A 24,356-nucleotide genomic window follows, 5' to 3' on the forward strand; every position below is an offset into this window, starting at 1 on the left:
TTTCGAAGATCCCTCTGAGACTCAGGGTCCCGATCCTCGAGGTGGCGTCCTCAGATCCCGTCGCGTTCCTCCGGCTAGGGGAGCCGGCGGTGCTCGCTGCCACGGACCTGGGGGACCGCGAGTCCGGAGCCCCGCGGAGACAGGGGGCGGGGCTTGGAGGGCGGGCTCTGCGGGTGGGACGGGGCCGGGCCGCCCCGTCTGCGCCGCTATTGGCCGCCGAGCCGGGACTGGCGGCGCGCGTCACGGGCCGGCCCGCCCCTTGGCAATGTCTTCAGCCTGCTGCACTCCTAACTTAAGCATTTATTCCACTGGGATAGAAGCGGCAGGAGCAGCGCTGGCACCGGCGAGCCATGGCTGGGATTTTCTATTGCGTCCTCTTTTCGTTGCTTTTTGGGATTTGCGACGCTGTCACTGGTTCCAGAGTGTACCCGGCAAATGAAGGTAAGAGGCCGGGGGTAGCCTTTCGGTCGTTGAAAACGGACCGGGGGCGATCGGCGGGGAATGGTCCCGGTGCGCGGGCCGGCGGGGGCGAGTGGAGCCCGGCGTGCGCCGTGCGCCCCGACTTCGGAGTAGGGGGCTGGGGCTCGGGGCTCGGTGAAGGCGCGGCGCGGAGGCGGGCAGCTTGGACCGGGGGCGGCCAGAGCCTGCGGCCTGGCTGCCCAAGTTTGCAGCGAAAGGCCAAAGTTCATGTTCTACCGCTGGCGGAGCAACCAGAGCCGCTGCGAGGGGATGCGCGGAGCGGCGAGGCTAAGATTAAAATGCAACAACGAAAATAAAAAGGGGGGGTGGGGGGAGAAAAGCATTCTGTAGCGCAAGTTCTCGCCCTCACCCCCTTCCCCGAGCCCCCGGCACGGAGAGAGCTGGATCCTGGAGCACGGCACGGCCTGGCGGCCCACGGGCTCCAGCCGAAGGCTGCCGCAGCGCCCCTTTGCGCAAAGTTCCCGAGCCCCGCGCTCCGGGACCCGGCCGCCAAGCCACCGTGGCGCAGCGGTTCTGGCGCCATAGACTGGGCGCCACTGACCTGATTTCTAGCGCCTGACGTCAGACACTTTTCTCCCCGCCTGGGGGTGCTATCACTTGCCTGGGACACCCCGAAACCCCTCCAGGTCCCCCTGCCATCCCGAAGAACCCGCTGGCAAGTTATCGCCGTCGAGTTTGCGCCCTGTGCGCAGGGCTCCTTCGGAGGGGGCCTGCGGAAGCGACCGGGCCGTCCCGGTGCTCCGTTTGTTTTGCGGGTCTGCTCCGGACCAAACGCGGGGAGAGAACGGAGAGCGCGGAGAGAACGGAGAACCGAGTGTGTCTGGTTCCGGGAGATAGGGGACGGTCGAGAGGATCATTGCATTTGGTGTCTACTGACCCCACCGGAGACCCTGTGTGCGTGTGTATGCGCGCGCGCGCAAATGCGTGTCTGTGGGTGCGCGGGTGCCCGCGTGCGGGTTGTGGACGCGGAGTGCCCGTGCACGGTTGGCCCGAGTGCGCGCGTGTGCCCCGGCTTTGCTCCTGCTTGCGCCGGAGAGCGCCCAGGCTGGCATCTGTCTCGCCAAGCCCTCTTCTCCCTTCCCATCCACCCCCCTCTGCCGACACCGGTACTACAGTCCCTGTGCAATCTCGTCTCTCCCCTGTTCCGAAGGAGGGAGCCAAAACCCAACTTAGCCTCGGCCGGTACCCAGAGCCGGTCAGACGGAGCCTTGGAAACTCACACACCTGCCCGCGGACCGTGCGCCGGCCTAGGGAAGCGCTCTTAGCCCGGTCCCGGCAGCTACCTCGGCCGCCGCCTTTACCCCAGGGCCATCCCCCTGAGCGGCATTGTGGCCCCCGCGTCCTCCTGGCCACTTGGGACACTTGTTACGACGTCCCCAGAGAGAGCCTTCTCGCCCCAGAACGTTATTTTCTGTTATTTATCCTTTTTTTCCCTTTGGGAAGCAAAACTTTGGAGCTCTGGACAAAAAGACGCTGATGGAGCCATAGGCTGATGTCGAAAGAAGGGGGGTTCTACCCCCCTTCACCCCCTCCTCCCCCTTAAAATTAATTCATGTTGTTGCTTTTTATTCCCATCACGTTTCCCTTTCTCCCTTTTACCCTCCCAATCCACTCCCTCCCTTTTTGTAAATTGGGTCGCATTGTTCCCTTTGTGTCCCTAATCCACCTTACATAAATCCAAATGCTCCAAGCCGCCTTTTCTCTAGGGACTAGGGAGGGAGATGAGGAGGGGGCAAGACTCCGGGCGGGAGCGACCTGGAAGGCTCCCCATTTTTAAATAATTAACAGATCTCAGGAATTCAGTCTTGGAGAGTGGGATGGGGTGGGAGTCAGCAGAAAGGGGTAAAATTTTAATCCACCCATGGATTTCGGGGTGAACTGAGAGGGAAAGTGGGCAGAATCCAGGGGCCTGGCATGAGGCGGGGAGAGTCGGGGTGCCCGCGAGCAAGGACGAAGAATTGAAATTCCCACCCTTCCCCGAGCCTCGCTGCCCAAATTAATAACCGAGTGGTTCCTTTAAAATGGGCCTTTCGACCCCCGGGCCTGCAGGATCTGGGTGGGAAAGCGAATGTGGAGAGGCTGGGAATTGGGAATCCGAGTGTCCTTTCAATGTCGTTCATGCCTAGGACTGTACCAGCCAAGTAGGAGCGCCGCCGCTCTCTAGACTGTCCCCCAGCCCCAGCGCTTAGGTGTTGCACATGCACCCAGAATGCATCAGACAGCAGTCCTTAGTTCAAATCCCATGGCTTCCTGTGGAACAGAGGATGAGCCATGATTGTCCTCAAAAGGAAGAGAGGGGGGGGGGGGAAAACTTTAGTCTATTTGCATTTCAATGCTACAACGCTACCATCCCCCCCACCCCGGGGCAACTTTGATATTTAAAAAAGCAATGGGTACCCCATCCGGGTCTCTTTACTTAGCGATGGAGGGAGGGAGAAATAGTAGCGCAGAGAGCCAGTGCCTCATGACCCCTTGGAGACTCTAGGCTAAAGCTCACTTGTGGCTTTGTCCCCATGATGATGAGTTATGTGGTCCCCTGAAACTTGCAAAAACAAATAATCCTGCTAGACACTAGACAGAGATGAATGCAAAATTTTGCTCTGGAGTGTACGCCCTCCAGAAGAGAGATTTATTTATTTTTTGGTGAATTGTATTTGAGATTCTCTATTCATTCTCTTAGAGAGAGAGAGAGAGAGAGAGAAAGAAATCAAACTGAGGCCTTGTAGAGGGTTTTAAATGCTAAGCAAGTTAAATAAATACAAACCTGCAGATTTAAAGAGGAGAGAAGATCAAGTGAGTAATGATTATTTACATAAGTGAGAGCAAGTTTAGGTTTTGATCAGAGTTGGATATATATACCCTGGGCACATATGGAAATGCTCAGGCAAATGGTTTTTGTAGTATTTTGTTGTGCTTGTGTGTGTGTGATTGAAAATTAATCAATTTGTCTTTGTTTTCTTGCAGTTACCTTGTTAGATTCCAGATCCGTTCAGGGAGAACTTGGATGGATAGCAAGTCCCTTAGAAGGAGGGGTAAGTTCTGAGTTGCACCCTGGTCCTGGGGGTGGAAAGGAGTAACTAGTAACTATCTGGGCACCCTAATGGCTTGATGTTTGATTGTGGTGAAGGGGGTTAGATTTCGCCCTGGCCTATGAAGTGAATTACGCTTTGTTGGGGAAACCCTATACTCCCTCTGGCTAGCTCTGTCATGGACGAACTAGAAACCAAAAGGGCAGAAAGGGGTTTCAGAATTAGGAGATTGGCGGAGGCCTAGAATCAGATGCCTATTTAAAGCTAAAATACCCACCAGAAATCCGATCTGGGGACCAAATTAGAATGTATACTATTACTGTGATGGCCGTGAAGTCCTGACAGGGTTAATTTTAGAGCAATTGTTCTGTTTCCAGATGAGGGAAATGAATAAATAAGGATATGAGAGAGAGGGAGAGAGAGAGAGAGAAAGAGAGAGAGAGAGAGAGAGAGAGAGAGAGAGAGAGAGAGAGAGAGAGAGAGAGAGAGAGAGAGAGAGAGAGAGAAAGAACGTATTTCTCATTGTACCAGGTGCAGGATCCGTTCTGCGCAGAATCAGTGGGGGGGGGGTGACTTTTCTCGCTGTCACAACCCTAAATCAGCCGCTGGGAGAAAGCCGGATAGACCTGTGCCAGGCTCATGATAAAGACAGAGGGAGACGGAGTGCATTGGTATTGTTTGTATCAAAGGTGAACAGTTTTGCTGTTTTGAATCTTGGTTCTAGGGACCTGGGAGGCTGACTGATCAGGGATGAGAGGGCCCAGTCTCTGTTCCTTTCTTCTTGTGCTGCTCATGTCTGCTGTCACTTGTCACGGCCTTCCCAGGAAGCATCAGAATAGAACTTGGGCCCTGGTCACACACCCCCAGCAACAGGTCTGAATGAATCAGCTAGGGAACAAAATCATTCTGGCTTGTCGCTCACACTTCTGCCAAATTGCAATACTAATCTCCCCAGCCTTGAAAAAATTAAGCAAATTATCCTGTTTTCACATGCTTGCTATTCTGTGGCTGTGTCAAATGATGGAGAACCATGGGGGCAAAGGATTTGGAGTTCTGAGATGCAAGCACCCTGATGGGTCAGGCCTCCGCCCCCCCACCCCCACCCCATGATAATGTCCCATACGCCGCTGTTGAATATCCAATACACGATTCAGAAATGAAGAGACCTAGACACTGTGATCGAAGACATGTTTTAAAATTGAGACCAGGCCAGGGCATATAACCAACCCCTAACCCCCCAAAGCCAATCTTTTTGTCTGTGTGAACTAAATTGGAGATGCTTCTTCTTCTTTTCTGCCTGCACTTGACTACAGTTGGCTTGGTCTCTGCTGAAAAAAAAAAAAATTCTAGCCTGCATTCAAAGCCTTTTTTTTTTAAAGGGAAGAGAGTGATTGGCAGGCCTCTGGCAGTGTAGACAGGCTGTATTCACTACTGATTGCATGCGCTTGCCCTCATTCTTTGAATGTGAAGAAAGGTATGGCTCTATCTTGCAGAGAGGCAGGCTCCTGGTTAATCCTACACCTTGGAAAGGTCACTGATTCAGGCAGTGCTTTCCCAGGCTGCACGGGAGGTTAAAAGGCATTAGACCTGGTAGCCGCATTGAGGGTAGAGGGTATCAGGGCTTGGATGAATACATTTAATGAACTTTATTTTTCTTCCTGGTTGGAAGAGAGAACATATCCAGAATTACTTTACACATGACTTGTTTCACTAAACATACATGCGGCCTGTTTAAAAGAAGGAGAGCCACATTTTAGAGAGGACAGCCAATGGTCCATCTAGTGCCTGGAAAAGTTTTATTGCAATTTAATAGGTTGCAGACATCCTCTTCACACCCCTTGTCACCTGGCACCCCCAAACTGCTGAGAGAGCCCCTGGCCACATTTTCTAGACACACACCTTCTTTTGGATGTCTGGAAGCCTATTAAAAATAACAACAGCAAGCAAACATGTTTGTAAAGAGTATACCCCTGAATAAATAAGGCAGTTTTTTGTTTTTGAATATTATGTGTGCAACTTTTTCAGTAATGTAAGAGATTCTAAATGAAATTTCATTTGTGGGTAGTAGAAGGGGCCAATCCAAGACAAATGGAACCCACTTAAGAAAAGACGTGCTACATTAGAAAGAGTAATTAATCTCTAACTTTTTTCATCCCAAGAGAACTTTTATTTGGGACTTGGCATGAAGGGATGAATTGGTTATTTACCAGGTATAGGCGTAAGCTGACTTTTAAAAAAAGTTCTTTTCTGTTGAGGGTAAAAGCCTATTGAGGTTTTTTATTCTGGCATTCAGGAATCGATCCTTGAGTTAAGACATTTTTAGGCCTTAGTTGACTAGATACTGGGAGAGCAGTTTTATCTGATAAAGACATTTTTATTGTCGTTGTAGCTGTCATTAAAAAAGAGGGAAAATAGCAGCGGGATTTGATGATATTGTCGGAGGCAACTTGCCCTGTTTGTTCCTTTGCCCCGAAGAACAAGTAAGCAGAGTGTAGAAATCATGCAGTGATGGCTCTGGATGACAACTTTGTAGCAAAAGAAACGCTTTCACTACTCTGCCAGTGTTCATTTAAAGATGTCTAGTGCGTTGCTGACGTGCTGATTGGAAAATACAAAGCCAAGAAGTGATATGTCATTGTTCTGATCAATGTGGTTACGTCATTAAATTCAGGTGGCAGCCATCCCATTAGTGAGACCGGAATTGGGCTGTGTGGACTCTGTAAGGCTTTCCCTACGTGCTTTCCTCTGTCCTGACACATGCACTTCTCCCCATTCTCATTGTTCTGAGAGGAGAAACATGCTGAATCTTTACACACACACACACACACACACACACACACACACACACACACACACACACACACACCCGTTGGGCAGGGGAGGGGATCCAGGTTTGGGAGAGGGGATGACGGTGACTATTTTGGGATTTGCATGAGTTTCTCCAAGTAAGTAAATGCCTGGTGATTTATTGCTGACTGGATAAAACGAAATTTTCATCACCACAGGGCACTTATCCTTCCCAGTTCCAACTTTTATAATGGTGGCAGATGAAAAGGACACGGAATTTACTACACTAGGGCCCTCCACATAGTAACATTTCTAGCCAATAATTGTTTTCCAAGGCCCAGATGGAAAGCCCGTTAAAAGATGCAATATGATTCTCTGTGCTTCATCGGACTGAAGAGAGCTTTTTTTGTGGAGCTATTAGAGAGGACAAATTTTAAAAACAACCCCAATTCTCCCCCCCCCTTTCTTTTAATGACATTCATGTGTTAGGTACTTCGGCTGATTTAGGCTAGATCTCTAAGTGCATGGACACGTGGAGACCGAACACCTTACAACCTGGTGGGACTCTCTCCCAAGCATCTTGCCGCTTGTAGGATGAGTTTTAAAAGCGGTCTCGTGTGTCAGGCCACTCCTGTCGTCACAAACCATTCCACGTGCCCCGCCGTTTGGATCTTTTACCTCGAGAAGTAGATTGCAAAGGACACACTAGTTGAACTTTCTTGGGTCTAGGGGGCCTCTCAAGATTTGGGTTTCCGGGCACTGAGCGCATCAAGGCAGAGCGGCTGGTGGGTGCTTGCGTTTTCCAACTCAGCAAATGAGCGTGCTTCCTAATGCGATCCTCAGGCTTGAAGGTGTCCTACCAGGGCAATGACCGGCCATAAAATGCCCTCTGCTTCCTGGGCAGTAACTGAAAGGTGGGGGCTTCTTTTCCCTTTTAAAGGCAGTGATGGTGCCAAAACAAATGGACTGACATTGGGGGTGGGGGTGGGGGTGGGGGGTGGAGCCGGTATTAGGAAGCAGAGTTCTGAAGGGCGCATCACTGATTAACTGATGATGATCATCATCATCATCTTCACTTTTAGGTCTCTGTCGTTGAAACAATACGCATATGGAGGGTGTGTGTGTGTGTGTGTGTACTTCAGAGTAAATTTGAACTGTTGCCACTTCAAGCTGTAGCTGCTGTAACAGGTCATTTGGAGGTTGTTGAACCACAGGGAACTGCTGAGAACTCAGAAGCCACCAATCCGTCATAGTCCCCAACTTGTAGGCAAGACAATGAAACAGTCTCACACACACACACACACACACACACACACACACACACCAGCATATATACCCCCAGTCCAGTACTCTCTCATCTCCTCTGAGTTGCTTCCTTAGGGAGATTTGGTGCTCAGTTCTTTTCTTGGTCTTGAAGCAAACATAATGAATGTCCCTTGAGCGTGAAACAGGCTGGGCGTGTCGTTGTAAAATGGGGTGTCGTAATGGGTGCGTTTCCTTTGCTTCTTTGCAGTGGGAGGAAGTGAGCATTATGGATGAGAAAAACACACCTATCCGAACCTACCAAGTGTGCAACGTGATGGAGCCCAGCCAGAACAACTGGCTGCGAACTGATTGGATCACCCGCGAGGGGGCTCAGAGGGTCTACATCGAAATCAAGTTCACGCTGAGGGACTGTAATAGCCTCCCGGGTGTCATGGGGACTTGTAAGGAGACCTTTAACCTCTACTACTACGAGTCGGACAACGACAAGGAGCGTTTCATCAGAGAGAGCCAGTTTGCCAAGATCGACACCATTGCTGCCGACGAGAGCTTCACCCAAGTGGACATTGGTGACAGAATCATGAAGCTGAACACTGAGATCCGGGATGTGGGCCCGCTGAGCAAAAAGGGGTTTTACTTGGCTTTTCAGGATGTGGGGGCTTGCATCGCCCTGGTTTCGGTCCGCGTCTTCTACAAGAAGTGTCCCCTTACCGTCCGCAACCTGGCGCAGTTTCCTGACACCATCACAGGGGCTGATACTTCTTCCCTGGTGGAAGTTCGAGGTTCTTGTGTCAACAACTCCGAAGAGAAGGATGTGCCAAAAATGTACTGTGGGGCAGATGGCGAGTGGCTGGTACCCATTGGCAATTGCCTATGCAACGCTGGGCACGAAGAGCGCAGTGGAGAATGCCAAGGTAAGAAGGGCCATATTGTACTTTTCATTAGGGCTTAGTGCCCGTAATTAAATCAGAGATGAGGCTGCGTGGAGTCAAGCCAGTAATTAGCAGCCCCTGTGGGATGTGGTGGGACAGAGGGGTCTAATGAGTAAGTGCTATAGCTCCAGGTGGCAAGGCGAAGACTGACAAAATAAATGATGCTGCTGTAATCAGCAGAAGGCCAAACACGTTCGCTAACAGGCACTTAGATCCAAACCCGCTTCATGTGCCCCTCTGAAATGTAAATGAACAAGCGGAAGAAACGGGCTTGATTGATCCCTACTTAAAGAAGGCGGACACATTTCTGAGGCATGGTTTTCCTGTGGAAAGACTTGGTAAAAATGACGAGGGTAAATATCTCTGCTCTTATCTGTGTGTGTGTGTGTGTGTGTGTGACTCAAAAGTGAAATCCAAGTCAGCTTGTTCCAGTTCCCTCCTGCTGATGAAGCTTGAGCAATGTGAAGAAAGAAAGTCAGATATATAGATATGTGTTTATGTACAAATGTATGTACACACACACACACATTTCCACCACCACCTCTTGTGGATGAGTGCAGACCTGGCCCAGGGACGAAAGGCTCCCAGGACATCCGTTCACTGAGCATGGCGATAAAGTCTTTAAGTAAAATTAGTCTTGACGGAAGGCCGTCATTTCCCCGAGGAGGTGATGGAGCGCTCTAGGGCTAACCCTCTTATTTGATCTGCTGCCAGGGACAGTAGTGAATTGTTGTCCGTTTGGGTGACTTGAGTCTTTGATGAAATCTCCGGATTTTTGATGATGTTAATGACTATTTATCGATGGCTCATATGATTTTTCACCTCATGAAAAGTTCAGGTCCTGCCCCACACTCTTATGTGCCCTTCTGCTGCGCCTCCTGGGCCTTTGTGTCTGGGTCAGAGATGAGTGCTCTTCGTAGTCGCCTAAGGGACAGTACCATGTGTAGGTTCAGAGTTGTTTGCTTTTTACTTTTTTTTAACAAAATCAGTTATCCTAAGATTTGACTTGGCTTGGTGTTTCTGGTGAGTGCCTCTCCACAGTGGGCTGCGGAGAACCTGATTGTTGGTATTGTTACTAATAAATGGTTGCAGTGTATGCCTTGGTCCGTTTATAGGGCGCAGGTCAGAGGGAGGATCTTCTTTTTCAGGGTGATTGCTGTGAGCCATCGACGACGGGTGCTGCCACATGGTCCATCTGATTGGGTGATTAAAGAGCCTGAAATAACTGACTGCCAAACAATTTGTCTGGTATTTCAACCATGTTAATGACAGGGTGGGATTAACTGTGGGGCAATCTGCTTGATTGACTGGAAATCAACATTTATAACCTGGAGAAAATTGCGTTTTTTGGTCGTTTGGTGTCATGGAGCTGTAGGCGTGGCAGCCTTCTGAGCGTGTCGCTGTGTAACGGGTCACTGCTGCTCTGCCGTAGCGCTTTCTATGAGGAACCAACAATGGGACGTCCTTTCATTGAGTTCTGGGTGCAATAGAAAAAGGCTGGCTGTCTTTCCGACTAGCCTGGAACGACAATGTCATCTTGTTTACTTGCGAATTGGAAGGGGGATAAAAAGGTGGGGGGGGGGGCGCTGACAGGGGTTTTGCTTGATTTTATCTTAAAAAATAGGAATTCCTTGCCTTTCTCTTAGTTTGTGCATGACTTAGAAACAGGTCCCTGAGCTGTGTTGAATTGAAAGCCTCGTCTCTTCTGGTATTGGTATTGGACAGTTGTGGTGAGTGCTTCGAGTACAGGGACACTGCATCACCCTGGAGAAGGCTCACGATTCTGCCTTTTCGATGTGTGTCCGGCAGGGTGTGTCAGGCATCTTTGCAGGCCAAGATTTTTTTATATATTAAACATCTCCCTCCCAAACCCCATTGACTTCCATTTCCTCCTCCAACATCCACTTTTCCAGCAGGATTGCATCTTGGTGTATCTAATGCCATTGCTTTTTCAATTGTCACTGGACCCAGTAACTCATACATGGCTCTATTGTGACATTCCTTAACATATTTTTACAACCCAAATTAGGAGGAAAAGAAACGAAGTTGGAGTGGGGTGGGGTCAGGGAGTGAATATAAAGGCAGTTGAACATTTTAGTGGGTTGCTTTGTGGAACTCATCTTGAGAATCCAGTTACTTATGTGGATGGTGAAGGGGCTGCGGGATGAGGGTTAGGTCCAAGTTTTAGACCCAAGCCATTTCTGGGCAAATTAACCCTAATTCGAGAGAACATTCCCTTCAAGGAAGGGAAGGCTGATGGGGCCATTTTGGAGTATGTTCAATAATGTTTTCAGGCATGTGAACCAGGCTGCTTTTTTTTGCTCCTGCTGCTGCTCAGGAAATGATCCCGTCTTTGCCGAAGGCCCTTGCCCTCTCTCTGTGGAACAGAACCTGGTGGACCGAGGCCAGGAGGACGGTAGTGACAACCGAAGGATTCTTTTCGTTCTAAACTGAGTGCGGCTCCTCGCAGGTGGCCACGCCTGTGAAAACCTGAGCAGCTATGAACACGGTGGAAGTCGTCATTACAGACTGGCCAGAAAAGGATGGAGGCCTAGAGCCAGGGACACTATCTCCGTCTGCTCACCTAATTCATTTCCTTCCTTCCTTAGCCCGTCCCACCTGGCCTTATGCATCTATAAAATGGGATCGTAACAATACTGCTTCCTGTGGGACTGGGAAAGGGCACTTTGCGAATCAGAGCTTATTAACCCAGTGCGCATGCTACTTTTTCTTTTACCCCCCTGTGCTTCCCAAGGCCAGAGCGGCTCACTTTGAAGGGGCTGAATTGAAAGAGGAAAACAGAATTCCAACTCCCAGACACTCTCTGCAGCCCCCACTACAGAAAGGAAGCCCTGCTTGAGAATAATGCCCATTCTCACACTTCATCTCCAAAATGATATTGGGCAAGTGCCATTTCCCCCCTCCTTCCAGTGAGAGAAAAGCCATTGGGGGTGGAGCCAGAAAGGGCAGGGTGTAAAGAGAGCTTAGGAAGGGGCATAAAAGAGAATCGGGCAGAGTCTTCAGAACCCAGGCAGCAGGCTCCATTGGATTGTCTTCTCAATGGGCCCACTGTGGCAGGATAAATAGAAGGACAGGTGAAAGGTCACCTACTTCCTCATCCATCTTCCTTGAGGTCTGGGAGGTCAGAGGGAAGATTGATTAAGATCTTAAATGTGGGACAAAGAAACCTTGGGTAAAAATGGCCAGGGCGGGTGGGGCCCTGGGGTGTGCTGTTGTTTGACTTCAACCCTGGTCATCTGCCTGAGTCCTCCCGGGACCTTGGGGACAGAAGGACACTTCCTCTTGTAGTTCTGGCCTCCATGCAGTACATGCTAATGGAGAGGAAGGATGAAGAGCCTTTAAGAAGTGTCAAGAGGGTGAAGGGGCGGAGGGGGGAGAGGAGATGGGGGCTTGCCCTGAAGCAGCTGCAAGTTCATTCCAACTTCTGCTCTTGAATAACATTTAGTGAAGTCGTTTTGTCTGTCTCAGCAGGTTGACAAAGAGGGTCCCACACTCATCTGCCCTTGCTTAGGAGGGTATGTGGCTGGAGGTAGCAGCTGTTTGAACTTGCCTAGTGATTGGTTGCAGAGGATAAGGAAACAGTTCCAGGGAAGCCTTGCCAGACTTGTGTGTGTGTGTGTGTGTGTGTTTACTACCTCAAATGCCTTGCCTTAACCCACCCGGAGGAAATGGTCCTGGAAGTGTGGGGCAGGGTTATTTTCATTGCTACAGAAATATTAAGCAGAAGGAAGATCGAAAAAAGATTCTTCATTAGCTTTCCACCCCTCCCACCACCTGTTTGCTACAAACTCACATTGCAGGATCAGGAGATGAACTGGGGCTGTACTGGTGGAAAAGAGCATCGTGTGCGTGTTGTCTCTGTAGACAGAAATAGGGCCCTTTTAAGATTGAAATATGAAGGTGTCTGCTCAAGATTTGCACTCAATTTTGGGGGAATATTGATAAGTGATGTTTTCCCAGACAAAAAATCATGCTCATAAAATGACAAGCTAAGACCAAATAATAAGAATAACCAAATTAAGCTATGTAAGACATCAAGCCTTGCTTAGAAGCACAATTTTACTCTGACTTCTTTGAGGTATCCTGTCTAGGACTTACCTTACATAGGACTTACCTATGTAATGCCTTCACACTGGGGTGGGGGGGGGGGGAGGAAGATGTCTTATCAAAACCTTTTTTTAAGAAGGAAGGAGATAGAAATGCTTTGATAACTTTAAAATAGAGAAATAGACCTATTTCAAATTTTTGCTCTTAAAAGAGTCAAAAGGGCTTTGTTTTCCTAATTCATCATAGAAGGACCTCGGAAGAAGTAATAGAAAGGAAGCATTTAAAACCGAGTTCAGAGAGATGCTGTTTTATATCCTTTCCACTTTTGAAAATGTTCTCCTACCTTTGAATCACGTCTTTAAGAAGCAATTGCTTGAATCACATGGCTGCTTTTATCTCTGGCTTTGAAGCCTGCCTGTGATCATTGAAAGATGTAATTCTTTATATACAAGAAGAGCAAGGCTTAATTATGTCCTTTTTCTACTGAAAAAAAATTTCCCCCTTCTTCGTGTGAACGAGTATCTTTTGTGAGGAAGATTCATGCCGGGGTCTCTATGTTGAGTTCACTAAAGCACCTCCTTGAAATTATAGAGGAGACTTTTGAGTTTGGTATTGAAGACTAGATGCCTTCCTTACACCTTTTTAAAAAATAAATCATTTTATTGGGGCTCATACAACTCTTATCACAATCCATACATACATCAATTGAGTAAAGCACACTTATTCGTTGCCCTCATCATTCTCAAAATTCGCCTTCCACTTGGGTTCCTGGAATCAGCTCATTATCCTTTTTTCCCTTCCCTTCTCTCCCCACTACCCCCTCCCTCATGAACCCTTAATAACTTATAAATGATTACTCCATCCTATCTTACACTGCCCGGAGTCTCCCCTCACCCACTTTCCCGTTGCCCATCCGCCAGAGAGGAGGTTACACATAGATCCCCGAGATCCGTTACCTCCTTTTTACACCCCTTTCCCTCCTTTCTACACCCCCTTCCCTCCTGGTGTTGCCACTCTCACCATTGGTCCTGAGGGGTTCATCTGTCTTAGCTTCCCTGTGTTTCCAGATCCCTACTGCACCGCTGTGTATCCTCTGGTATAACCAGGTACGCAAGGTAGAATTGGGATCATGATAATTGGGGGGTGGGGGGTGGAAGGAAGCGTTCAAGAACTAGGGGAAGGTTTTGAGTTTCATTGTTGCTACACTGAACCCTAAGTGACTCATCTTCTCCCCACTACCCCTCTGCAAGGGATGTCCAGCTGTCTACAGATGGGCACTGGGTCCCCATCACGCACTCCCCTCATTCATGGTGATGTGATTCCCGCCCCCCCCCCCCGCCTTTGTTATTTGAAACCTGGTCCCCTCAGCCCTTAATGATCATACATGTTGGTGTGCTGCTTCCATGTGGGCTTTGTTGCTTCCGGGCTAGATGGCCGCTTGTTTGCCCTCAAGCCTTTAAGACCCCAGATGCTGTATCTTTTTGATAGCCGGGCACCATCAACTTTCTTCACCATATTTGCTTATGCACAGGTCTGTCTTCAGCGATCATGTCGGGAAGGTGGGTATCATGGAATAACCGTTTAGCTGAGCAAGGTGCTATTGTATTGAGGGAGCCTCACATCTTTCAAAGATGGAGCAAGACATGCTTTTTCTGTTAAGAATGAGACCTTAAGACAGAAGAGTGAAGAAATGGCTTTCCAGTTCCTGCTGCAAAATGCACAAATGCATGTTATTGACCAATTTAACATTCCCAGTGACATGTACACTGGCCTAGACAATTATAAATGCAAAATTGTGTATAAATTAAAATGTCTGTCTTCCACCCTACCAAAACACACTCACAAACACAGAGTTCTCAAATTCCACTTCAATTTTTCAGGACTCACCATTCTTTATAATTTCCTAGTTTTCCGAATAAATGCATCTGCATTTATCATTTTTTGTTGTTGTTTTTCTCAGTAAGAACAGGAAGGGAGAGATCCTTTTAGTTGTCATCCTGCTTTTTGACACTTGATTATTTTCTTGACCTTCAACCAACACTTTAATTTATGCCAGGAAGGTGAATGGTTACTAGAAAATAAAATGAACGTAGTGAAAAATACCTTTTATCATTTGAATTTAAGGGTAGGTGTGCAGTCAGGAATGATAAAAAACACTACTAACACCTTTAAAGATTATGGAACATGGAGAAATCTCATTAAATGTGTATTAAAGGAATGAATGAATAAATGCATAGGGAATTACAGTCAGTGCTAGATTGGAAATATATTTGGTAGAATCATATTTCATGTAATCAACATGGTATGGCCAAATCTTTGTTTCTGACTAGTATATTGACAAGGCCCTTGCTTACATCCCCAATAGATGCCATTCTGAACTAATTCATCTAGATACCTAATGTTCAAATGTCTCTACAGCACATAAAGAGTTTAATATTAAATGGCCAACCTCGGGAAGACCTGGAGTTTGGGAATTTGGTGTAATCTCCAGTTATGCCACTTCTTTGATTGCAGACCTTGACTTACGCTCCCTGAACTTTGGGCTGCATATTTGCAAATTGGTAGCAGTCGTGACTTTGAAGAGCTCTTGGGAAAATTCCATTATCTTTTAATTCCATTTTTTCCATAAACTTTCTGAGGGCGCCCCCTCCCCACCGCCCTATAGACAGATAAGCAAGTCTGTGTAAAGGGCTCAGCACGTTGCCTAGAATGCTTGAAGCTCTTATGTAGTGGTAGTCCCCCAAAACACCAAGCTCCCTGCCATTGAGTCAATTCAGCCTCACAGTAACAACTGCCCGAAGGTAGAACTGCCCCTTGACTGCCACTCTTTAGGAGAGCCGAAAGCCTCCTCTTCCCTACCCTGCAGTGACTGGAGGATTGGAACTGGTGGCTTTCTGGTTAGCGGCCTGTTGTGTAAATCACTACACCACCAGAGTGATGGTTCCTGGGATTCTTGGTATTATTTAGGGGAGAAATGTAATATGTGTAGCTCTTTGATTAATGTCTGATCAACAAAGGCAGTTGGTTGAGTTTAGAATAGAGATATTTTCCCCCTCCCTGGGGGAGGAACTGCGTGTAGTGGGGACACATGAGGTGGACCGTGAAGGGATGGCGGGCAAACGTTGCAAGGTGGGGTCTTGTCTACTTTGGTTCAGTCGTTCTTTCTTTAGTCCCTGGAAGTAAGTTGTTGAGTAAGAACCCATCCTCAGCCCCTAACTCCCTGCCTTCAAATCGATTTTGACTCATAGTAGCCCAATATATAAGGTTATGGGAGCAGGCAGCTTCCTCTCTCACCTGAGGAGTGGCTGGTGGGTTTGAACCCACAGACCTCATGCCTAAACCAAAATATCACCAGCCCTCCTTTTCATTAGCTACAAAGTGTGATCCTTGGGGTTCCCTGTGAACTTTCCATGACATGACGTCTGCAAGGTCAAAACTATTTTCTTTATAACACTAAGATGTTAATTTCTCCTTCTTGGCTCCTGAGTACCCAGAGGCCACCTGATTTGATGAAACACTGAAGCCAAGCACAGAATCAAGATGATCTCTAGAAAGCCAGGCAAGCAAAATAACCTTCCAAAAGGAAAAACAATGCCACTGTGTCACTAATTTGTTTTTAAGGACATCTAAAAATGGAGTAGTAACTACATATAAAATGCATATCAGTGCCCATTTCTAAGATGATAAGAAGTAGATAACCCTATTATGCACATGGACCAAACTCTCTGTAGTATCCTCAGTAACTTTTAGGAGTATAGGGGAAGGTTCTGAGCCCCCCAATCCAGGAACCCTGCTGTGTTTCTCTGGCATTGGGATGGCCACAGCCCAGTTAGCCGCTTTGAAAATGAAAATGTAGCAGACAGTTTCTGAATCTGGGTGATTTTAGCAGAGAAGAATGGAGTTTTATTTATCCAACCCCTTAGCTGTTTCTATAAAATTAGGCAGCAATTTATAGCTCTTGGCTTTTAAAAAACTGTTTATCTGTGTCCAATAACATGGCTCAGTGCTTGCTTGAGTTTCACTGTGCTTGTGGGGCGAAATGATTACAGAAGGCCTCTCTGTCCCCTGGGCTCGGGGACTCTTGCTTAGAGCATTCCGCCTTTCTCCTTGCACCTGGGCACAGCTGGCAGTTGAGAGCAGTGTGGGGAGAGAGAGTTGGTGAGTCACTGGGCACTCACTCACGGTGCCATGACTAAATGAACTTCTTATGAGTCTTCGGGGTCAAAAGAAAAATTCACTGCCATTGAGTCACTTACCACTTAGAGCGACCTAATAGGACAGGGTAGAACTGCCCTTGTGGGTGTCCTAGAGTGGCTCTTTATGAGCATAGATAGCCTCATCTTTCTCTTGGGAAGTGGCTGGTGGGTTTGAACTGCTCCCCTGGAAGTAAGCAACCCAATGCATAACCACCACACCACCAGGCAGAGTTCAGGGTCAAAGGACACCTGCAGAGTCCTGGTGGCAGCACGTGGTTTACACTGAACGGTTAACCACCAAGGCAGCAGTTCCGACCCCCTCGATGGCGTTAGGTTGGTTTGGGATTTTGGATTTGTCTTTCTTGGAGCCCTGCTGGTGCAGTGGTTACAGTGCTCAGCTGCAAACCCCAAGGCCTGCTGTTCAAACCCACCAACAGCTCTGTGGGAGAAAGGTGGGGCCCATCGGCATCTGTAAAGGTTCAGAGTCTTGGAAGCCCCAAGGGGCAGTTCCACTCTGTCCTGTAGGGTTGCTGTGAGTTGACCATGTTTTGGGGTTCACCTTGCCTTTTTGGGAAGTGAGCATGGCAGTGCATCCTGCTTCCAGCTGTCTGTGGAGACAGGGAGCCGAGTCGTTGACCCAGGCCCTCTGCTGTCTGCCTAGGGTCGCTGTACTGTGGCGGCAGATTCTTCATTTGCATATTTTGTAGGCACTCACATGCAAAACAGCACACCCATTTCCCCCTCTCACAATGGCAGCCAGGGCTTCCTCTGGAAACTGCAGCCCAAATCTCCTTCTGTTTATGCAGAACCCAATGATTTAGACACCATGCAAATTAATTCGGCTTTGAATGCTTCCAGAGATTGGGGGTGGAAGGCGGCCTAGAAGCAACTGTTTGCACAGGGCTCCTTTTGTGCAATGCCTGCCCCCCACCCCCCAGTGGCTGGCTGTCACTCCTGGGCCCCAGGCCCCATGCAGAACAGCTCCAGCCCCTGCTGCTCATTTGGTTTTGACCTTTGGAAAGGAAGCCAGCCCTGGTGAATCTCTGGGTTTGTCGGTTCAGTGACAACTTCAGCTGGAATGGGGGGTTTCTGGGGGGGGGGGGAGATGGCACTATTACGATTATGCGCGGAATGTTTTCAGAAGTGTCTCAACAAAGAACGTTGAAAGAAAGAAAGAAAGAAAGAAAGAAAGAAAGAAAGAAAGAAAGAAAGAAAGAAAGAAAGAAAAAGAGTCAAGTAAGAAGATACAATTCTTTGAAAAAAGTAGTGTCAGGTCCAGGAAGTTCCTGAAATCCACTCTGAGTCACTCACAGACTGTAATTCATTCATTCCTTTCGCAAACAGCTACTGAAAGGGTGAAGCTCCCCGGTCCCCCCATGGTATCTTCATCTGCCTTACTGCGACTCTGAAGAAACCCAGCAACCTGGAGGTCTCCTATTGGCAATGCGAAGCCCTTGCTTTTCGTGAAAAGCCGCTCAAAGAACCACACGCCACACCGATTGCCATGGAGTCGATTCCGGCTCCTAGCGACTGTGCAGGACAGGTAGAACGCCCCCTGTGAGTTCCTTTACGAGAGGAGAATGCCTGACCGTTCTCCCGGGGAGCAGCTCGTGGTTTCGAACTGCGCACCTTGCCGTTCACAGCCCAAGGAGTAACCCACGGCATCACGGGGGCTCCCCTGTTAATGGACACCAAACTCCAAATTCATTGTCATGGAGTCAGTTCTGACTCATGACAACCCGTAGGCTGGGGCAAAGTAGGTCAGAAACCAACAGCAGCACCAAACCCAAGAGCCGTGAGTTGTTGCTGAATCACATGGAAACATCTACAGGGGTGATCTCACGGAGATCAACTTGAAGGGCCTTGAATGGACGTGAAAGGCCCCTGCTTCATCTTTTCTCCGATGAACGTTGCAGAGAGAGCATCCTATTTGGGAACCTTCTCCTTACCTGTCTGGAGGTCCACCACTGCCTTTTGCACTCATCCTGGCCCCCGCGTTCTTACTGCAGACCCTGGCACACTGCCCGAAGCTCGCTGTTGGTTTGCTTGCCCTTGTGCTGTGAGTGCCAGCGACTGTACTACTTGTTCCACGAGCTTCTCTCCCTTAGCTGGGCAAATGCACCGTCTTCCGCCCAGACAGCCACGTCCATCTGCATCCCATAAACTGAAAGATGGGAGCGATGGGCCTGAGCTGTCTTTTGAAGTTAAGTCTTGCGTTCAAACTGTATTTCACAGGGCTGCCAAGCGGACACAGCCGATGGTATTCAGCAGAGGCCAGGTCAGTGAGAAGAGAGCCTGTGTGGAAAGAGCGCGGGTTGAGCTGCGCATGGACTACGTGTGAGGATGCTGTTCAAAGTCCATTTGGGACGGATTATTGGGATTAACGAACAACAGAAGGGTCTGTGCGCCGTGTGTTCGCTGGTGTCATTAGCGGCTGAGAAAATTCAGCTGCTTCTCTGGTTCTTGTTTCTAAAGATGGACTTAAGCAGACCCGTGCTGCTCAAAGGTGATCTGACTTACCCTCTTCTTAATAAGTTACAGAACTCAAATTGCTCCAAATCCTGAAAATGCCATTTGAACTAAGTTTGATGGATAATTATCATCTCCCTGACGTGTACTGATAATTTCCGGACCAGTACAAAGCCACGGTACAGTTTCTTAATTACCCAGATAATCCTGTTTGCTTGTATTTTTAAACTATGGAGTGCTAGGTAATTATTCAATTCTTAATAGAAGGCAAATGGCAATGTAAACAATAATTAGGATGTTAGACAGACTAATACGCTTCAAAGCAAATTGGATTTTTCTTTTCTTTTCTGTTTTTTTTCTTCATACTGTTCAGCATGATGTCCCATAAAGCCAACAATTTAGAAGCTGGGCGAGAAGCTTCCGTTTGGTTCATATTTTATGGCCTTAGCTCTTCATGGCTTGCTTCTGTGAATAGCAGTTTGTCCGAATGAAGCTGGCTGAGCCGAAGCCGGTGTCCCCTGAACAATCGCTTCCCTGCTGTCTGACATTTGGCTGTGCTCACCCAGGGCTCCAGATTGGTCCTTTGTCTGCTTCAGATCCCAGGGGTCAGAGGTTAACAGAATACTGATTTCCTCCCATAATACCATGGCAGGTAAATGTGGGCCAACCTCCTGACCAGTTAAGACACAGCTCAAGTTAGGAATGCTTTTTCCCTCTGGACCTTTTGTCCTGCAGGACTTCCCCTGATTTCAGACGCCAAGTTTCTCAGCTCAAGCTTGGGCGGGTGGGGGGTGGGGGGGCGGGGGTGTTCATTATGAGCTCCGCTCTCTCTTTTATGTAACTTCTTCCCTTAATGACCGTTCCCTGCTAACAATATATGCCCAGAAATACACAACCTGAAAAAGTACCAGCAAATCGTTGCTCTTGATGATTTAATTTTGCAAACGGAATATGGTAATACTTGGCAATCTGTAGACACTTAATTATGTCATGTAGTCTTATCTGTACTGAATGTTCCATTGATGAAATAATAAGCTAATAACAAAGGCAGGAGACAAAGATACTTTCATAATGCTAGGGGGCTAATTTGCTACTCCCTCCCCTCCCCTAGCCGCCTCTTTTTTTTTTGCCTAGTCTGCATGGTGTGTCGTCAGCTCGAGCTATAATTAAACTCTGTTTTGTTTTTCATTTTCATCGTTTAAAGCGGATCTTCAAGCATTCGTCAAAATCAATGTTATTAATGTTTTACTTCGGTTTAATTATAATCAGCCTTAATTTTTCTCCCAGAGATGAATGTAACTCAATAGGTTACATCCTAATTGGGTTATGAGGCACACACAAGTTTTAGAAGTTGGAAGAATCTATTTTGAACTTTGAAACTTCTTGTTATCCTCAATTAAATGTCAGCCATCATTCTATCAAGCTAGCTCCTGCTGTTGGCCCACCTCTCCCCACCAGGTACCCCTTTCACCGTTGCCCTGTGAACTTGATTCTTGTTTCCATTTTAAGTGTTTGGAAAAGACATCCTCACTTTAAAAAAAACAAAACAAAAACCAGTTTCTAGTTTTGAAGTATCCAGCCTGGCAGAGACTGAAACAGCTCTGGGCAAATTAGCATGTTAAAGGGGAGGATCAATATCTTTCTGGCTCCTCCACCCCTTCTTGCTCTCTTCTGAGGGCCCAAGCTTTGAGGCGCCCTAGGAAGCCCTTGACTGATGTGCCAGGAGGTTTCAAGAGGACTGTCTACAGCGGAGTGGGGGACATTGACAGCTTGATCTAGTGCCCAGGCTGCTTCTCTGGTGGTGACCATTTGAAAGCGCAGGCACGAGAAATTGACCGCTTCAGGAAAGCTCTTGGAGTTCATGTAATTATGGAGAGGATTAGAAGGAGAGTGTTGGGAGAAATCAGAGATCAATACAGGCCACTAGTCGACTGAACTCACCTTTAGTTGTTAGAGCCCATGCTTTTCAAGCGGCTGGCCTGTGTGTAGAGAAAATATTGTAGTGTCCCCCCCACCCGCAACACACACTTTTTTAAGGGTGTGTGAGCCCATGCATGAAAAGGAGAAAAGTGTATCAAGCGGTCAGTGATTTTTTTTTTTTTGGAGAGTGGACTTGTAGGGAATTAACAGTCTAATGCTTCCAGTGCAAAGGGGCTAATTAACTAATGAGAGAAATTGAGATTTCATTACTCCGTGTTCTCTAACAGGTGCCAGCAAGGAAGTGCGGCGCAAAATAATATTCAAGCATTGTTTCCTTCCTAAGGTGCTTTCTTTGGGAATTGCCACTCTGCCTCTGAACTTGAGCACGGATGCAGGGCGCCGTGCAGCAACCTAACAGTGCCGTGTGTGTGTGTGTGTGTGTGTGTGTGTGTGTGTGTGTGTGTGTGTGTGTGTAAGAGAACTCGCAGTGCTGGGGAACACGAGCATTGCCTCGCATTGGGTGAAAATGAGGGCATCCAGAAGCAGTTCGAAAGAGATCATGGGATGGTGTTGGATCGGTCTTGTTTGTAGGAGATTCCCGTCTGTAATTACGATTGGTCGCTAAAATAAATCTGGGTAGGGAACTTACTGTAGCCTTCACAAAAGATTCACAGAACGTGGCCCCGAGAACTATTGTCAGTACTTCACTAAATGGACCCTGGATGGAGCCGGCATCCCGACACGGTGATTTGAACAATTGCACTAACCTTTTCTTAGGTCTTTCCTTTTCAGAGGAAAGTAACACTTGATCTTAGAAAAATCACATCTGTCATAGTGGGTTCCGTCACGCCTCCGTCACCACCCTGTGTAAAGCAGAATGAAATACGGGCTGGTCCCGCACCATCCTCGGGGTCTTTGCTGTGTCTGAGCCTGCTGCTGCAGCCACGGGGTCATTCCATCTCCTTGAGGGGTTTTTACTGGACCCCCTCCCCCTACTTTGCCAAGCATGATGGCTTTCTCCAGGGACTGGGCCTCTGATGTCAGGCTCCACATACTTGTGATGAATCCCCACCCACTTTCGGTGCTTCTAGGAAGCATTCTGGCTGTACTTCTTCCAAGATAGAGTTTTGCTGTTGTAATTGTTACTCTGACGTTACCTGGCAACTTCAATAGTCTCCCCAACACCATCATTCATCTGACGTTATGTGGCAACTTCAATAGTCTTCCCCAACACCATCATTCAGGTGCATCAATTCTTCGTATTTCCTTATCTCATACGTAGCCTTTGCATGTGTATGAAGTGATTGAAAGTAGTCATGACTTGAGTCAGACACACTTAGTCCTCAAAAGTGACTTCTTTAATAATAAGTGGCCTTTTACAGAGATCTAAAAACTGCCCCTTCTTCCAAAGGATTCTTGACTTCTAGGACAGATAATAATTGGAAAAAAAAACACAAACCTACTGAGCTTTCCCAATAATTTCCATTTTATCTTATAACTGGTCGTCACCGACCTGCAGGAAAGTTATTGATTTTGTATCTTTACTTGTATCCGATCTCTTTATTGAATTGTCTTGCGAATACTAATAGGTTTCTACGTAATTCTTGAGGATTTTCTAGAGAGCAAATGAGTTTGAGTGTAAGCTAGTTCATATGTGCCACCCCCATCCCAAAGTAGAGCTATGGCAATTTTCTTTTTAATCTTACACGATTGGTCAGAATTTCCAGGTCAATAATAAATGAAAATGTTGACTGTGAACACTTTGTTTTATGCTTGGTCTAAGTTGGCATAATTTAAGTTTGATGTTGGATCTAATTTCTTTATTGAAGATTCTAGTTCTAGCTTTTAACTATTTCTCGGAAAGAATGGAAATTTAATATTGTTAGTAACCCAGTGTCATCTCTGGTTGCGTAACTGTGGTTATGTTAGGTTTTGGTGTTGATATCCCTTAGATTCTCATTTATTTCTAGACTACACCCTAGTAGTAGCTGTACATTTTCCAAATTAGTCTTTTGAATTCAATATAATCACACACAGTAATGAGGAGCTGGAGCTTTGCATTAAGAACAGCATTTGAATCTCAGCTTTGCCCGCACAAGGCTGAGACTGGGATGTGAACATGAGCTACTGGCTTTACTTGAGTGCCTCATGGTTGCCGGTGGAATGTGTGAATAATTGATATCTGTTCCACTGGTGTGTTCAGAATTACATAAGCATTCCTATGTAACTCTCCCTTAATAGGTGTCACTTAGTAAGTGCTCAGCAAACAGTAGAACATGTAGATTTTTATAAGCAACCAAGTCATATTAGCATCCCCCACCCCTTCCTCCTAACCCCCAGTGTTTTGCTATTGTGGTGTGACTGTGAGGTGCCATATGCTGCAGTGGGGCTGCGTCCTAGGGGTTTCTTGGCAGCAATATTTACCAGATCTTTTTCGAGCAGCAGGGTGCTTAACTGCTTGTCCCACCAGGCCTCCTTGCCATTTCCCTATAAACCCACAGCCAACAAATGGATTCTGGTTGATAGTGACCGACCATATAGGTCAGGGCAGAACCACCCTGTGGGTCTCTGAGACTGTACTCTATTGGAGTAGAAAGCCTCATCTTTCTCTTATCACTGTCTAGTAATTCACTGCTATCCAGTTGGTTCTGACTCATGGCGACTCTATAGGACAAGGTAGAAACGGCCCCGTCCGTTTCTGAGATGGTAACTCTCTATGGGAGTCAAAAATCCTTAGCTTTCTCCCATGGAGCAGATGGTGTTTTCAAACTGCCGACCTTGTGGTTCACAGCCCAACGTGTAACCACTGTGCTACCAGCACACCATCCTGAACTGTAGTTTTTAATAAAATGAATTAAACACTTGGCTGCAGACCACCAAGTAGTGGTGCAAACCTGCTGGCTGCTCTGAGGGAGAAAGAGGTTGCAGCCTGCTGCAGCGGAGTCAGAATGCACCGTCTTGGGCACCAGTGGGCCAGTGCAACCCCTGTCCTGTCGCGAGGCTAGGAAAAGGAATTGCGTTGACAGCCGTGGGGTTGGTATCCATCCGTTGTAAAATTCGTATTCCAGAAAGTGCATGCACATGAGACTTCCTTGTCATCATTCAAGTTTGAACAAAGTACCCCTTAAAACGAGCTGTGGGCTCTTAGGTTTGGTGCACGTTTGCCAAGCATCAAGCAAGACGACCACAAGCAGCGAGAGACGTGCCAGACT

General features: G+C 47.6%; 1 protein-coding gene across 2 annotated transcripts in view; it reads left to right on the forward strand.

Moving 5' to 3' along the window:
• Window positions 1-318: 318 nt before the first annotated feature.
• EPHA4 (EPH receptor A4) overlaps window positions 319-24,356 on the forward strand; it is a 160,961-nt gene continuing 136,923 nt past the window's right edge. For both annotated transcript variants that reach the window (XM_075529401.1, XM_075529402.1), the window contains exons 1-3: window positions 319-441; window positions 3,445-3,512; window positions 7,810-8,473. In XM_075529401.1, coding sequence (XP_075385516.1) covers window positions 351-441; window positions 3,445-3,512; window positions 7,810-8,473 — 823 coding nt within the window. In that variant the 5' untranslated portion in view covers window positions 319-350. The remainder of the gene's footprint in view (window positions 442-3,444; window positions 3,513-7,809; window positions 8,474-24,356) is intronic.

Source organism: Tenrec ecaudatus, chromosome 13, assembly GCF_050624435.1.
Source record: "Tenrec ecaudatus isolate mTenEca1 chromosome 13, mTenEca1.hap1, whole genome shotgun sequence".
Taxonomy (NCBI): Eukaryota; Metazoa; Chordata; class Mammalia; order Afrosoricida; family Tenrecidae; genus Tenrec; species Tenrec ecaudatus.